General features: G+C 46.4%; 2 protein-coding genes across 2 annotated transcripts in view; both read left to right on the top strand.

Moving 5' to 3' along the window:
• The window catches only part of LOC103633369 (phospholipid-transporting ATPase 2), a 46,591-nt gene extending 39,194 nt beyond the window's left edge, over positions 1–7,397 (top strand). Inside the window, exons 20-25 of the mRNA XM_008655071.2 lie at positions 245–362; positions 453–626; positions 776–827; positions 6,319–6,446; positions 6,523–6,673; positions 6,767–7,397. Coding sequence (XP_008653293.1) covers positions 245–362; positions 453–626; positions 776–827; positions 6,319–6,446; positions 6,523–6,673; positions 6,767–7,102 — 959 coding nt within the window. The 3' untranslated portion in view covers positions 7,103–7,397. The remainder of the gene's footprint in view (positions 1–244; positions 363–452; positions 627–775; positions 828–6,318; positions 6,447–6,522; positions 6,674–6,766) is intronic.
• Positions 7,398–15,214: 7,817 nt separating this feature from the next.
• On the top strand, positions 15,215–16,494 carry LOC100282659 (triacylglycerol lipase). Its single transcript, NM_001155567.2, has 2 exons — positions 15,215–15,421; positions 15,503–16,494. Exons 1-2 carry the CDS (start codon positions 15,354–15,356, stop codon positions 16,242–16,244), a joined length of 810 nt encoding a protein of 269 aa, NP_001149039.2. The 5' UTR covers positions 15,215–15,353; the 3' UTR covers positions 16,245–16,494.
• The last annotated feature ends 249 nt before the right edge of the window (positions 16,495–16,743 follow it).

Raw genomic sequence — 16,743 nt, 5'->3', positions numbered from 1 at the left:
TGTAGTTCAACAATCAGTACTTTTGTACCCTGAAAAAGTGAGAAATGTTTTGTGTGGTTGTAAGTTCTATAGGCCGGTTAATGAGACATATATGGTCATTTTTTCATTATAGTTGACTGAATTTGTGTGAATTTATATCCTCTCTGTTCTGGTCTAGGTCTATAATAGTTTGACTAAACTCTGGAGTAGTTAATACCGTGCAAGTTTATATAACCTTTCTGACACTTGTATTTTTACTTTACAGAATTCAGGTTCCTGAAAAGGTTGATTCTTGTTCATGGGCGGTACTCCTACAATCGCACTGCCTTCCTGTCGCAGTACTCTTTCTACAAGTCATTGTTAATTTGCTTTATTCAGATACTGTAAGCCATAAACCGTCCGTACTTGTATTATGGTAGTTGGACGTATAGTGTGTGCTAGTTTTCTTGATTGCTCATATTCTGTGCATGCAGTTTTTCTTTTCTTTCAGGCATTGCTGGAACAAGCTTATTCAACTCAGTTAGTTTGATGGCTTATAATGTTTTCTACACAAGCATTCCTGTTTTAACTACTGTACTGGACAAGGATTTATCTGAAAAGACAGTGATGCAAAATCCAGAGATATTACTTTACTGCCAAGCTGGAAGGTAAACTATACCCTTGCATGTTGCTGTTAAGGGTCGGTATCTCTTTTGTGATTTTATTCTTATCTGCCAGTATCCTAGTTCCTAGATAAATTTTATTTTGTTAAACTTTTAATTCCTTTTAAGTTTTAACTATTTGAATATCTTTGTAGGCTTCTCAATCCAAGTACCTTTGCTGGTTGGTTTGGTCGATCATTGTATCATGTAAGTTTTTTGTTCTGTATTGCCTTTTTGCTCATGGTTTGCAAATGGTTGTGTTATGGATGGCTGGGGCACTACAGTACTCGCGGTGCTACAGTACCTCTGGTACTGTTCCGGGCTGCAGTACCCCGCGCTACAAGCGAGGGGAGGGAGAAGGGGGCAGCGGCTGCGTTGTCGCTGGTGGAGGTGAGGAGGCTGTGCACGGCGCAGGACGTCGTGGCTGGTCTAGAGATAGAACTTGTAGATAGGGTTAGGAGGCTGATAGGGACACATTTGTGGGCCGTGTGTACCAGAGGAGGCCTAGGCCGAATTGAAGATGATGGTGCCAGGTGCAGTTAAGTCAATTAGTCAGTTAGCATGTTTTTAGCAGATTAGAAATTAAATAAGATTCGTTTTAAATCAGTTAAAGATTTAGTAGGAGTTTGTTAGATCCTGAGTTATCAACCTGGACTCATCCTATAAGAGACCAGGGATAGTTTGTATTAGGGATTATTGAAGAAAAGATTAATCTCCCAGTATAAGGGATACCTTGGTCGCGCTGGCTGGACGTCCCAGCAAGCGCGCCACCGCCAGGGATCCTCCGCATTCTTCCCACCAATATTTCCTGCGCTCTTGCGCCACTTCTCCTGCTGTGTTGCTTGCTGCCCATAGATCCCCCGCAAGATCAAAAAGGTCCCATCATTTGGTATCAGAGATGACCAGCGCCATGACATCTGAGTCCGGCTCTGGGACTGATCCTGATGGACGCGCCATCGCAGATTCCCTACGCCAACTTCTTGATCAACAGACCCAAATGCTGGCTCAAATCACCACTATCAACAAGAGGTTTGAGTCCCACGACCGGCGACTTGCTCATATGGAGAAAGCGCCCACGGACGAGGATTCTTCAATCCCGCCGCGTGGTGGTAACATTGGTGGCAGCTGCGGCGGCGGCGCCGCGACTGGTGCCAGCGACGAGGCCTTCAGCCACCGGGACAGCCACAGGGAGGACTACACCAGCAGGCCCAAGGCGAATTTTCCGGCATACGGCGGCGAGTCAGACCCCCTTGACTTGGCTGACAAAGTGTGACACCTATTTCCGAGGTATGAGGACACCACGGGAGGACCGTGTGTGGCTGGCATCTGTCTACCTCGACGGGGCGGCTGCTGAGTGGTATTACACCATCGAGCGTGACTACGGTACTATCGCGTGGAGTAGTTTCTCCGAGTTGGTGCATCTGCGGTTTGGGCCACCACTGCAGATGAACGGCCTCGCCAACCTCAAGGATCTCTATCGCACTGGTACGGTGGATGAATATGCACGTCACTTTTCCCTGTTGCTTTGTCGCTGTGACAACCTCTCGCAGCGCCAGCAAACAAATCTCTTTACAGCTGGCTTGGGAGAACCATTGAGAACAAATGTTGAACTCCAAGGTCCAACCAATCTTCAGGCTGCAATCAACTTAGCCAGAGCTTATGAATGACGCACAGAGGTGGTGTTGGGCAAAAACTTGACAGGACGCCCAGTACCTCGTAGCAGCAACACTAAGCCGGCCCTTGGCACACAGCGCCCTCGGTTTTGGTGGCTGTCCAGTGAAGAAATGGCAGCCAAGCGGGCTAATGGCGAGTGCTATAATTGCACTGAAAAGTATAGTGCTGGCCACAAGTGCGCCAATAAAGGAATTTTCCTGCTGGAAGTAAATGAGGACGAAGAAGATGGTGAGACACTGGAGGACATCGGCATCTCTCTTCATGCCCTCACTGGTACCAATATTGGCAACACCATGAAGCTTACTGCCAGATTGAAAGGAGTCCCCTTGATAGCCCTCGTTGATACGGGGTCGACACATTCTTTCATCCATGATTCAGTGGTCAACAGATTGCAACTCAAGATTGAACCTCGCCCTGGGCTGACTGTGAAGGTGACCAATGGAGATCGTGTCACTAGTGCTGGTGTATGCACTAATCTTCCTCTGATCATCGGTGATACAGAATTTTCCATCTCTTGTTATACCCTACCACTTGATGGGTTTGACATTGTCTTGGGGTTCACTGGTTGAGCACACTAGGACCGATTCTCTGGAATTTTGCAGCCCTCACCATGTCGTTTTTGCACCAAGGCCGCACCATTCAATGGACTGGAATTGGCAGTACAGCCACAGTGCGCAGTGTTGACTTCTGGGGATAATCTCATAGATGTATTACTCCACTCTTATGAGGAGATGTCTTCATGGAACCTCGTGGCCTGCCTCCCTCGCGTCGCCAATCGCCATGATCACAGGATCAGATTGCTGCCAGACACGGCACCAGTAGCAGTACGGCCGTATCGGTACCTGCAACTGCTGAAAGACGAAATTGAAAAACAGTGCGACGCTATGCTACAGCAAGGTATTATCCGTGTGTCGACCTCAGCCTTCTCATCCCCAGTCCTCATTGTGAAAAAAACAGATGGCTCCTCCTGACGATTTTGTGTGGATTACCGTGAACTCAATGACAAAACAGTAAAAGACAAGTTTCCTATCCCTGTGGTGGATGAGTTGTTGGATGAACTCCGCGGAGCTGCATTCTTCACCAAGTTAGACTTAAGGAGTGGCTGCCACCAGGTGCGCATGCATCCGCAGGATGTGGAAAAAATCAGAACACATCAAGGCCATTTTGAGTTCCTTGTTATGCCCTTCGGGCTGACTAACGCACCTTCCACATTTCAAAGTTTGATGAATGGTATTTTGAAACCCTTCATCCGCAAGTTTGTGCTGGTTTTCTTTGATGACATTCTCATATACAGTCACAGCTGGACAGCCCACCTGCAGCATGTCAAATCAGTTCTGCAGACCCTCCGTGATCATCAGTTAGCACTGAAACGCTCCAAATGCTTGTTTGGTGTAACCACTGTCGCGTATCTAGGCCACATCATCTCAGTAACCGGGGTGACTATGGATCCTGACAGTGTCGGCAGTGGAGAGCTGGCCGCAGCCAAAGACTTCGCGAGCTCCACTCGGGTTTTTGGGGCTGGAGGGCTACTATCGGAAATTTATCGCTGGATATGGCACAATTGCAGCACCTCTCACAGCCTTATTGAAGAGGGAGGCGTTTAAGTGGACACCGGAAGCAGCAGAAGCCTTTACATTGCTCAAACATGCACTAATTACAGCGCCATTCCTTCAGATGCCAGATTTCACCCGCCACTTTATAGTGGATTGTGATGCGTCGGGAGTTGGCTTTGGGGCTGTTCTACATCAAGAAGGGGCCATTGCTTTCTTTAGCAGACCGGTAGCACCTCATCATCAAAAACTGCCAGCATATGAACGAGAGCTAATTGGATTGGTCAAAGCTGTCCGGTATTGGCGGCCATACCTATGGGGACGGCCCTTTACAATACGCACTGATCATTACAGCTTGAAGTTCATTCTTGATCAACGGTTGTCCACCATTCCGCAGCACATGTGGGTAAGCAAACTGTTTGGGTATGACATGCAAGTGGAATATAGACCTGGAAAACTTAATGGGGCAGCTGACGCGTTATCTAGAAGAGATGAAGCCGTGCTGGACTCTTACAGTATTTCTTCGCCATCCTTTGAATTATTTGATACTCTCCGTGCTGAGATGCAGTCTGATCCCCAGGTGGCCCAGATTCGAACTCAATTGACTGCAGGAACAGCAAAGGAAGGCTGGTCGGAGGTTGATGGCTTACTGCTGTACAAAGGCAAAATATTTGTACCAGATGCCTCCTCTTTATGGCCCCTGTTACTAACTGCAGTCCACGGCGGGGGGCATGAGGGCATTGAAAAGTCACTTAACAGGTGGAGGGCTTCTTTCTATAGTTCCCTTGCTGCTGGGCACACCCGGGACTTCATCAAAGGCTGTTCTGTTTGCCAACGTAATAGGTCGGAACATCTTCATTCCGCAGGCTTGTTGCAGCCCCTTCCGGTTTCTTCGGGGGTATGGAGTGATATCGCAATGGACTTTGTTGAGGGCTTTCCAAAAGTGGGAGGTAAAACAGTCATCCTTGCGATAGTGGACCGATTTTCAAAGTATGCTCACTTTGTGCCTCTCAGTCACCCCTATACAGCATCATCTGTGGCTAAAGCCTTCTTTGAGAATATTGTTCGGCACCATGGTATCCCTTGCTCCATTGTTAGTGACCGGGATCCCATTTTTACTAGCACATTTTGGACTGAGTTGTTCCCCAGGGCTGGGGTCAAGCTGCAGATGGGTTCAGCATTTCATCCACAGTCTGACGGCCAATCTGAAGTCACTAACAGGATCATTGTGATGTATTTGCGGTACTTAGCGGGGGACAGACCTCGCACCTGGTTACAATGGCTACCATGGGTCGAATACTGCTATAACACTTCCTTCCAGACAGCTCTTCAATGTTCGCCTTTCCGGGTGGTCTTTAGTCGTGAGCCTCCAACTATTATCTCCTGCCAGCCTGGGTTGTCACAGGTGGCTGCCATTGACCAGCAGTTACAGGATTGAGATGATTTAATAGCTCAGATCAAGGAAAGACTAGTGCAAGCTCAGCTAACGATGAAACAGTTCCAAGACAAGTCCCGGAGGGAAGTGCATTTTTCTGTTGGAGATTGGGTTTGGGTTCGGCTGCAACAGCGGACAGCACTGGAACACAATCTAAGTTGGGGCCACGTTTTTACGGTCCATATCAGGTTTTGAAGGTTATTGGGACAGTCTTCTACAAGCTGGCCCTGCCACCTCGTGCCCGGATACATGACGTATTCCATGTCTCGTTGCTAAAAAAGTATGAGGGCGCTCCCCCGACTGCAGTGGTACCTTTACCACCTCTGTTACATGGTCACATCCTTCCTCAGCCTGAGAAGATTGTCAAGGCCCGCAAGAATAGAGGTGTGTGGGAACTGTTGGTACACTGGTTGGGACAGTCAGCAGCTGATGCGACTTGGGTTCAATTGGAGGATTTCAGGAGACATTTCCCTGATGTAGCGGCACTGTAGCAGGCCCTCATTGGCCATGGCAGGTTGTTTGTACATTTTCACAAGAGCTCAAAATTCTACTGGAATACATACTGCTTAGATATTACCAAACCAGAAGAATTTAACAAAACTCTAAAAAAAACTGACCAACAAATCGGATCAGTTAAAAACTGCAAGCAGTTGGTCTCTGGAACAGCACCTTAGGCCTGGTTTCTGAGATCCAGAACCCTGGATTTATTTAGCTCAAGACACCAGTTAGAGCTACCAATCACTCGTGTTACCTACTTGTATGGCCTTCACAATTATTTTAAAAAGTGTACGCAAAACTCTTATATTTTTCTCAAACACTGCAAAGCTCTTATATACTAGTTTCTGCTTCACCATTTCCTTAAATACCTCAGTTAAGCCTGCTATTGACTCATTGACTATGCTTAGAAATGTGCGCATTGACATATACTCAAGCAGATGACCCATAATACAGGAACTGAGTATTTTTGAAGTTAGTTAAATTAGTAGGTTTTTGTTCATCCAGTTAATGTGTATGTTTTCTCTTTTTTTCTTGATTGCAGGCAATCATTATTTTCTTAATAACCATCCATGCATATGCTAATGAGAAAAGCGAGATGGAGGAGCTCTCAATGGTTGCACTCTCAGGAAGCATTTGGTTGCAGGCATTTGTTGTGACGTTGGAGATGAAGTACGAATTAGAAAAGCTTTATCCTCCTAACTAAGAACTATTTGTCAGTGGTCCTTATTTGTCTTTTCACTTGCAGTTCCTTCACATCTGTGCAACTTCTGGCCATATGGGGAAACCTCATTGCCTTCTATGTCCTCAATTTCTTTATCAGCAGTATACCCACTTCTGGAATGTACACTATCATGTTCGGCCTTTGCAGACAACCGTCATACTGGATAACGCTGGTGGTAAGTTCTGCTAGATGTTTTTTTATTGGTTTTGTAAAGGCTTCATGCATGCATTCATCGAATCGTATTGACCATAATGTGTCATTGTTCCAGTTGATCAGTGGAGTTGGAATGGGTCCTGTATTGGCTCTGAAATATTTCAGATATACATACAGACCTAGCGTGATCAACATTCTTCAGAAGGCCGAGCGTTCACGGGGGCCAATGTACACCCTGCTGAATCTAGAGTCTCAGTTGAGATCAGACAAAGATAGTATGATGGTAGCCGGTTCCACAGCGCCAGCCAAGAATAAGAGCTCTGTTTACGAGCCGTTGCTTTCTGACTCCCCGATGGCATCCAGGAGATCTCTTGCACCAGCATCTTCATTTGATATCTTCCAGCCAGCACATTCTAGAACATCTCACCCAAGAAACATAAAAGCCAATTAATTTTTTGGAACAACAGTTAACTCGTAACAGTATGGCATACCAGAATGACAAAAAAAAAAGATGTCAGTCGAATTAGATATGTTGCATATTTCTGTTAATGATTTAGTAGATATTGCCCAAAAAGATATAACGAAAAGTCATACTTAATCCTTTATAGCTGTTAGCAAAAATGGGTAGTGACCATTTATGTTCTCTATGGGGAATAAATTAATTTCTCCAATCCACCAGATGCAAAAAAATAAACTTATGTCCCAGTCATACCAAAAAGACTTGCGTTGTCTCCGGACCCATCCAATTTTAAATTGCGATGTGCTGTCGGGCCCAAATTATGTGTTGCTGCTGCGTTTTCCCTTTCGCTTTCCCCAGTTTCACTCACTTTTTGCCCATCATGTGGTTGTCATGCAAATTGGAATGTTTGCACTAATATCTCAGTTGGAAAAGCATTTGGCTTTCTGGTGACGTTTATACGCAGCTAGAGGTCGAATTCCATACAGATCATGTTCTAACCGCTACATTGTGCTGCTAACTTTTGGTGAAGAGAGTAAGTCATCGTTCATTTACAATGTAGATAAATTTTCGCTAGCGGAGAGGTACGTGATGTTTGTGTATCCTTTTAGCTATTAGCCAAAACGAGGGAAAATCACACCGCCTATGCTGGTGAATCATGTATATCGTAGCCAATCATTTTTTTTAAAGAGAAGTTGACAGGTTAATTATGGGTCTATGTATTTGTAGAAGAGTGGATAACATAATAAAGAAAACACCTAGAGACAAAAGGAAAAGGACCATAATATCTGCCAACGACGACAGCTAGCCATGCCAAGCTTATCTAGTTGTTGTGAAGAGATGAACGATGAGGCTAGGGCCTATAACTAGAAGCCTAAGACTACAAGAACGTCTTGGCAAGGCGTGTAAAACGTCTACTTGCCGTGGAGAGATGAACAATGAGACTAGGAGAAGGTCTTGGCGAAGTGGATGTGCTAAGCATTTACAATGTCTCCAACACAAGGAATTTGTTTTGATGACTCCCACATACGGAATTGTTTGTTTGGATGCCTATGACTTAATCTGTGTTGGATGAGTTGGTGTGCTCTGCGTACGTATCCAAAAAAGGCCTAAGATAGTTATCGACCAAACACCTACAATTAATTAATTAATGTAGTTTTATATGATATAATTAAACCGTTGTATGTATTAGTCGAATATTACCAATGTTTATTTATTCACCGGACGCAAGACCATTGCCGATGCTATAGTTAGGATCATTTCCATCAAAACCTTCTTGCTAATTATTTATTATTACTGAATAGGAGTTGAGCCATCTTATAAGACACCCAAGCATCGCAAATATTCCCCTGCACATATTCTTCGCTAAAAATAATAATATCACTACTACACATCTGATGATGAGATGATAAACAGGAACAAGTACTTGGCACGGATCTCGCCTTTAATTGATAGCCCTCTCTTTCCAGTGCGCCATAGCTGTCTAGCTACCAGATGATTCTATCCCTCTCGGCCGGCTCCTTTGGTCTAGCTTAAACGAGTACCCGGTCCTTCCTACCAGCTTCTAGCTAGTAGATGTGCTTTTTTTCTCTCTCTCTACCATGCATGTTGTCTGCTATGCGTCTCTGTGAATTTTTTTTTCCTCGAGGCATCGATCTCGTGGATCGGAAGGTGGGATAAGCATTACTACTATATTTGATATTTCCACGGCTTACATTGACTCTCCCATGTCACGAACATCACGTCCAGCCATTTCATCCGTTAAGGCTGATTCTTCCTTACCACACCTGACCACGAAAGGCGACAGATGGTAAAACGATTCTTCGACTAATTAGTCACATCAGGTGATTGACGTAGCGGCAGAACAGTGAAGCAAAGAGGGAGAGAGAGCCACTAGATATAAACAAGGTTATCTCCGGGTAGATCGCAGTTATTACTAGATCTGTGATCATGTTTATATTCAATACGATCGTCAGGACCCAGGAGCAAGCAACTAGTGGCCTTCAGTAGTGTTCACGAGGCATCCAAAATATGGTCTACTTAAAATATGGAAAGAATTTTAAAAAAAAACGTATAGTGCGCTGCCTAAACCTTTTATGATATGTCGGTCCAGCACGCCACTCAAGCAGTAAATAAAGTAACCCACTGAAGACTGAACTGTCTTTACGTTCTTGAGACGTTGCTCCCCAAAAAAGTGCTATTCACGCATGTGCATTTCGGTTCAGGCTTTGGCTCCAAGGGCCGGGCTGGGCTGGCGTCCATGAACAAGCAGACTACCCAAGGAAACCATCCGTTTTACCGGATCCTGCCCGGCTAAAAGCATAGCAAAGCTACCGATTTCCAAATCTTCCTAACAATGGAATTCCTCCGTTCCTATTTTTCTTTTCTTTTTTTTTACTAAAGAAGAGCCAAAGAGAGACAAAAAGGCTTGGTAGTCGAAAGCACGGGATTAACAAGGCGGCAGTGAATATGTTCCGGTGATTGGCGGTGCAAAACGTGCTGAAATGACTTGCAAGTCTTCGCCACTAATCAACATGCGCCCCCATGGAGTCCCAGCTCTGCATTGAGCTCTCTGTGTGCTGTTTCTTTACCCAAAACACAGAGAGAGAGAGAGAGAGATCATGCCCAGCATTGGGGCCCTAGTTCAGCTCCACACCTTTCTCTCTTTTTCTTAACGGAAGCGAAGCCCCACGCCTTTTGCCGACTGACAGTGGTTTGGGTAACTTCACAAGACAGCTTCTACAATCTCGAAAGCCAAATAAACCTACCTGCTACACCAGCTTATAGAAGTTTGGATGGGTTCGGGCACAGCCTTACACACAGACATATACGGAAGTGCCATAGCGCCCACGCCACCCCTCCCAGCGTCCCCACGCCTCTACCCAAAACGGCAGTCGGCCGCACGCGTCGACCTATTCACCCTTGTCCGAGTGCTCGCTGCTCGCTAGCGGTAAGGATGTCAATCATATGATCTTTAAAACACTATTTAACACCGTAAATTATAATATTCGTAAAGATTTATGGCGCCGACCCTTTAGGACTTGCCACATCGGCTAGTACGTAGGAAAAGTTGGCGTCAATTATATCGGCGTCAATGATGATGACACCGAGGTGAGATCCATTTTTTTAAATGAAACTGCAACATAGTTGTGCAAAAAAAAAACCTAAAATGGCTAAAATACAAAAAAAGTTGGCTGCGCCATTAAGGATCTCTCCAACCATCCCTCCGTCTGAATCCCTTTATTCGTACTTTTTATTAATATTTATAAATATCTTCATCTCAATTATTCTTACCCTATTTTATCTTCTCTCTAACCATTCTCCTTATTCAGCTTTCTTTTTACTTTTAAACTGTGATATTTAACCTTTTATATTAACTTTTGGAATTAAAAAATACTATCATATTTATAGTAATATAATACATATTGTTATCAGGTAATTAAATTTGAAATAGTTAAATTTCGCAGTTAAAGACTCCCTTTTACAGGATGGGGAAGCCTGCACACGTTTTTGAGGGGAAGCACGAGCGTGCACCATTGGAGTCTTGGCTGAGGGGGAGGGACGGTGAGAGGGTACTGTTAGGGTGCGTTTGGTTGCAATGACAAGATGGGATGGAATGAGACGATCTCTCAAATTAAGTTGTTTGGTTCTAGGTTAAGTGTTGGGACATGACTATCTCAGTGTTGTCCCCAGTTGTCCCTCAAAATTAGAGAGGCGAGAGAGGACACCAGAGACATATCTGTTCTAGCTGTCCCGCAACCAAACGCATCCTTATAGCCCGTCTAACTCATGGTGATAAGGAGTGATGAGCACATATTTTAGCAGCAGAGCAAAGCGATCGCATGCGGGTGCAAACGTCAGTGCTGTTTGCGTCAATGGTGCTAATGAATCAAGAGCATCTCAAGAGGTTAGCCAAAAAATACTAGCCAAATTTAGTGATTTAGCTATTCTCTAAAATAGAGAAAATGTTAGAGTACTCCAACAGACTGTAAAATCTAGAGGATGGATGGCTAGTAAGATATAATATCTAAAAGTAGAGAGCAAACAAGGCGGGATGGTGAGCTACTAAATTTAGAGTCATTTATAGAGTCTGTTGAAAATGTTTTTTCTTTAGATAATAGCTAAATTTAGCTTTAAAAACAATTTGGCTAGTTTCTTAGAGATTCTCTAATTGTTAGTTGGGATCTAAGCTAACATTTCGCTGAGGCTTTAGTTAGACTGTTTAGCGGCTAACTATTATTTTTAGAGATTCTAAACAGACCTTTAAGCAACTGACCTCAAAAATAATTTTTGAGCGAAAAAAAAAGAAAAGATATGAGCTCGTTGGCCGGCACGAGCCTTCCATTGCCGCGCAGCCACACTGGCCCACAAGCGCCACACTTGTCCGCCACCGCCGCCTTGCTGCTCACCTGTGTGCCACCACTGCCACGCTCTACTTGGTGTGCCTAGGCGCGGAGCATGGCTTCTCCAGTCCATATGACATGAGAAAAAGGAAGAGTTTGAACCACAGAAAACAAAAGTGAGAGAAAAACAACAAACACAAATAAAAGGCTGAGCCAGACTGCCAGAACCACCATAAAGTGACTATAAATAATGGAGGAGAGAGAGAGAGAGTTTAGGCCCCACGCTGAAGAGATGAGTGTGGCCTGGCATTGCTTTTTACGCAGTGCATTTTGAATTGCGCCTAGATTTTTTACAGAAGATGCTGGGTGCAAGCAGCTCTGAAAATAGCATTTCACATGCTTACTTTTAAACTACGCTCTTGAAAACCAATCCTATTTCTATGGGTACGGTGCTCCATGCTCGGCTTAGAAAAACTATGGGGGTTATGTCATAGTGGTTAGTTTGTGATGTTGTGGTACCTGATCTTGTTTTAATAGATAATTTCTCATGTTGCAGTAGAAAAATTGAGATGTTACACTACATGATGTTTGATGCTTCAATACTAATAGATGATTTCTCATATTGATACAAGATGTCTTCATCTATAAGTTCTTATGTTACCGTTTTTTTTTATTGCAATGGACAATGATTTATGTTGTATAGAAACTGACTTTACGTATTTTGAGTATATTTTTTTCTCCTGCCTTGATGGATTTGGGGATTAAATAATTTTTACACAACATGACTACAGGCTGCATTGGCACCAGCCTCATAGCATTTCTGCTCTTTAACCTGATGGATCAGTTGTTGATCCCGACGTATGGACTGGATTTGTGCACGGTCTCAGTGGAAATACTAGTTTGCATTGGTACTTGAAAAACAGAGGAATAATATCGCTATCCGGAACAAATGCATTCTTCAAGGTCAAGGAATCACTTCAGCTCAATTTCAAGAAATGAGCGCAGTGAAGATAGATAAAAACCAAGATGGTTCATTCCAAAACTGTTCATTATCTCACGTCAATGATTAATTCGGCAAGGCATATTCTCGGGCAGCAAGTGCACAGAATACTACAGTACAAATAATGGAAGCCCAAGTGAAGCGAGAATCCTGCAGACTTCTTCGCTAAGCCGGGGGCACCATTATGTGCACCTCCCAAATTGGTTCCACGTATAAAAAATGTTATTTGCTATGTTATAAAAGGCAGATCACTATTATTTTATCTGAAACTAGGTTTACTTTATAGGAAGACTCATCGACATCAACAACGTCAAATTAGCTTTAAAAATTTTCATAGATTATGTTTTAAGTGCATATCTGTTTGATCGTGTTCGTCCTAAAAGTTTTATAGCTTAATAAAAGTTAGAAAACTGTAGTTCATGAGGGGTAGAGCATGAGAACGGCATGATTGTACTTTAGTTTGTATAACCGGCTTTAGCTCTACAAGGTGCAACCGTAAGATTCTTTTATGTCTACTCGCTCTATCTTGAGATCACGAGTGTATATCCTAAGTCAAATATTTTTTAACTTTGACAGTTAATAACAAAATAATCATAAACATTGTCTAAATAAAAATGAAACTATCAGATTTATTATTAAAGCATCTATCACAATATATAATTTTTGTAATTTAAAAATAATTATTTTTATATATATTGTTGATCAAAGTTTCAAACATTGACTTAGGACAAATCTTCGTGACTTTAAGATAGAGGATGAAGGGAGTACTATATTAAAACACCCGTTTTCATGGTTTCATGGGTTCCACCGTCATCGTGGTCCCTATATTTTAATAGTAGAAATATTAAAATTATACATAAATGGGGATTCAAACCAAAGTTTTTGGATCTAAACCCACATTGACACCCACCTGACCAATAGAACACGCATATCTTTGTGTTTTATATTTTATACTGAAGCATAAAAGAAAATTATAGCAACATACAGACACTTTGCTAGTATATGTATATATAAGGCTATTCCCAATAGTAGTTTCATGCACATTTAATAGTGTGCCACAATAGTTTTTTTTATGACATGTTATAGTATTGAAACTATGTCGACTCATTTCCAAGGTCATGAAAACCGTGTGAAACCTCCACTGAGAATGGTTTGTTTTATCTTCATATATTTTTACTAATTTCTATTGGTTATTGAGTTGCAACATTTAATTGGTATGTTAGTCTATGAAATAGTGAAGTAAATCTTTGATTGAGAGGCATTGTTCCATTTTTAGTTTCACGAGGCATTTTTGGTAACAGTGCTAGGAAAATCCCATTAAAAATAGCCTAAGAAAAAAAGGAAAGGTAATACCTTGATTAACCCAAGCCCAGAACAAACGGGTCACCCTCAAACAGACCCCAAGGGGCCCGCGGCTGAGGGCTGAAGTTGGCTCGCCCAAAGGGCAAAGCCCAAAGCACCCGCACCAAGAAGGACGGCGTACGGGTCACCCGATGGATCACACGTCTACGTCCACTGTGATCAAAGGCAGGCAAGAAAGCGCAGCACCAGTGAGTGTGAACGAATCAGCACGCAGAGCGGACTAAGACCGGATTAAGCACTGATTACGGCGCACAAATTCCCCGGTTAGGAGCGCAGAACGTGGATTCCCTCCGCTATTACCAGCGGTGGTGGTGCAAAACGTGCCTGGCGCACATGGCATGCTAAGACCAACTCCAGCAATACTCCGTATCCCACTCCGCATCCCCATTTTGCACGGTCTGAGGCACTATTGCGCGCTCCAGCAGGCTCCGCATCCCTCTCCGCAAAATGGACGCCGTGTCCCTGCGCTCCCCATTTCTACACTTTCTCTCTCCTCTCCGCAGCTCTCTGCGTGCGCGCGCGCCTGCTGGCGGGCCTCAGGTGTCATAGACTGCATGCGGAGTGGGATGGGGAGTGTTGCTGGAAACGGCGACGGATACGGAGAGGAGAGAGAATGTGTCGGCCGCGCGTTTTAGGGATACGGAGAGGGAGTCTGCTGGAGTTGGTCTAACCTCGTTGGCTCTCACCGCCGGGTCACGGCGCTAAATATCTATCTTAATCATCGGCTGGCGATACCAGCCACTGCTGCCGTGACCGTGAAGCTGTGGACGGACGACACGGCCGCCTGCCTAACCTGTGTGTGTGTCGTACGCGCGCCCGACCCTGACCTACCTGTCATACGCCCACGCGGAATGAATGATTCGTTCCTTAGTCCCGTCGCCATCGTCGTCGCGCTGAGGCAGCTGAGCCTGCAGGAACGGTGCACGCTTTGGTCCAGCGCTCCAGCCGTTGCCGGGGCGAATATATGCTCTCCTCCGGGGAATGGAAGCGCATGTCGCCGTGGTCCGACCGTCCGTCTACTCGCGGTCCGCGTGCCTCCCCTCCCCCTCGCCCGTCCCACCTTTGCAGCCTGGCTGCAACTATTGGTGCGCTCGCGTCGCGTTGGCTGCCTGCCATCCACCACGCCGATCCGTCCGATCCGTGTGCGTTCCGTCCGATCCGGTCGATTCAGTCTAAAAGTCCTCTCGAACTGCCGCTGGGGAAAGGAGGAGGGGACGGGCTCCGATCGCGCTCTGTTCTGCCCTTTATTCCCCCCCGGCAATTAAAAAAATGGATCAAAGGCTTTGCTCCACTAGCTAAGCAAATTCGGCGTGATCCTTCCTTCCTGGCCACCCCTGCGCTCCGGGTCCGGGGTATAAATTGCGCTCCTCCCTTGCCACGCCTTCCCTACGACACCCAACGGCAGCTGCAGCACAGCAGAGGAAGGCAGGAAGGAAGAAGATATCAGACCAGTGTGAAGCCAAGCCAGCGCGTCTCTCTCTCTCTCTCTCTGGTCGCTTGGTCGGTCCATCGGAGGATCAGCTCGGCGGTGGCCATGGCAATGGCGCAGCAAGCGAGCCTCCCCTGCTCGACTGCCACCACATGGAGAGAGCTCACGAACACGAGCTGGTGAGTGTGCTCATCTCAGTTCAACAAGACAAGAGCTGCGTGTGCTCATCTCGATTCTCATGATGGATGTGCGCATTGCAGGAGGGACGACGACTACAGGCGGATGGTGATGGCGTACCTGATCGAGGCGGTGTACCTGCTGGAGCTGGAGCGGCAGGAGCGCCGGGACGCGGCGGCGGTGGCGCAGCAGTGGTGGAAGCCGTTCCACTTCCGCCTGGCGCACGAGCTGGTGGACGACCGCGACGGCTCCGTGTTCGGCGCCGTCTTCGAGCGCGACCACCAGGGCGGCAGGCCGGGGCCGGGGCCGAGCCCGAGCGGCGCGCCCAGCGCCGTCATCGCGTTCCGGGGCACGCTGCTGCGCGCGCCCACCATCCGCCGCGACGTAGAGGACGAGCTCCGCCTGCTGGCCCGCAACAGCCTGCGGGGCTCCGCCAGGCTGGCGCGCGCCGCGCAGGCGCTCCGCGCCACCATCGACCGCTTCGGCTCCGAGAACGTCTGCGTCTGCGGCCACTCCCTGGGCGCCGGCTTCGCGCGCCAGGTCGTCCGGACGCTCGTGGCCTCCTCCTCCTCCTCGCCGCGGCAACCGCGCCAGCAGGCGGCCGCCTTCGCCGCCGCGACGCTCGAGTCCCACCTCTTCAACGCGCCCTACCTGTCGCTGCCCATGGGCGTCAGGAGCGTGGTCAGGACGGCGGACTGCCTGCTCAAGGCGCTCCGCTCCGGCGTCGCCACCGTCGGCAAGTGGCACGGCAAGGCGCTCCGGAACGTGGCCTACGCCAGCTGCGTCCTCGGATACACCAGGCTCGAGAGCACCAGGAAGTTGTGAGGATCGATCGGATCGAATGCCTCCGCCACCTCGCGTCCTCCTCGATGCTGCCTCTGGCTTCAACGGTTGAACCGTCCTGCCAGTGCCAGCCAAACTGTATCTATGCTCGATCACCTTGTAGTAGGAAGTACTCGGAAATTAATTCAATTCTAGCAGGAGACGAATAAAGCATCTGACCGGAGGATGCAAGGCCTTGCGTGCATATGCTTTGCTTTGCTTTTGTACAATCTTTTTAAATGTGAATTACAGTAGCTATAAGTTGATCTCCGTTCATCATGAATTTGGCTCAGGCTGCCTTGATTTCCTGCGGACTCCACTGCCGAAAGGCGAAAGCTGTGATGAGATCGAAGTCGAACACGAGCCAGTGAGCAAGATGCGAGGCACGCACCACGCAACACGAGCCAGTGAGCCGTTTTTTTTTTTGCGCCCTCTGTTTTTTGAGTGTCAGGAACTAGTCTAGAACATTCGCAAAACCCTCAGCGACGCCGACGCGTCCTTG

The sequence above is a fragment of the Zea mays genome, chromosome 7 (assembly GCF_902167145.1).
Source record: "Zea mays cultivar B73 chromosome 7, Zm-B73-REFERENCE-NAM-5.0, whole genome shotgun sequence".
Taxonomy (NCBI): Eukaryota; Viridiplantae; Streptophyta; class Magnoliopsida; order Poales; family Poaceae; genus Zea; species Zea mays.
The sequence above is the reverse complement of the archived record's forward strand: the minus strand, read 5'-3'. Positions and strand labels throughout refer to the sequence as shown.

Coding starts and splice junctions, on each gene's coding strand:
- LOC100282659 (NM_001155567.2), top strand. CDS start 15,354: ATGGCGCAGCAAGCGAGCCTCCCCTGCTCGACTGCCACCACATGGAGA. Junction 15,422..15,502: donor GAGCTCACGAACACGAGCTG/GTGAGTGTGCTC, acceptor TGCGCATTGCAG/GAGGGACGACGACTACAGGC.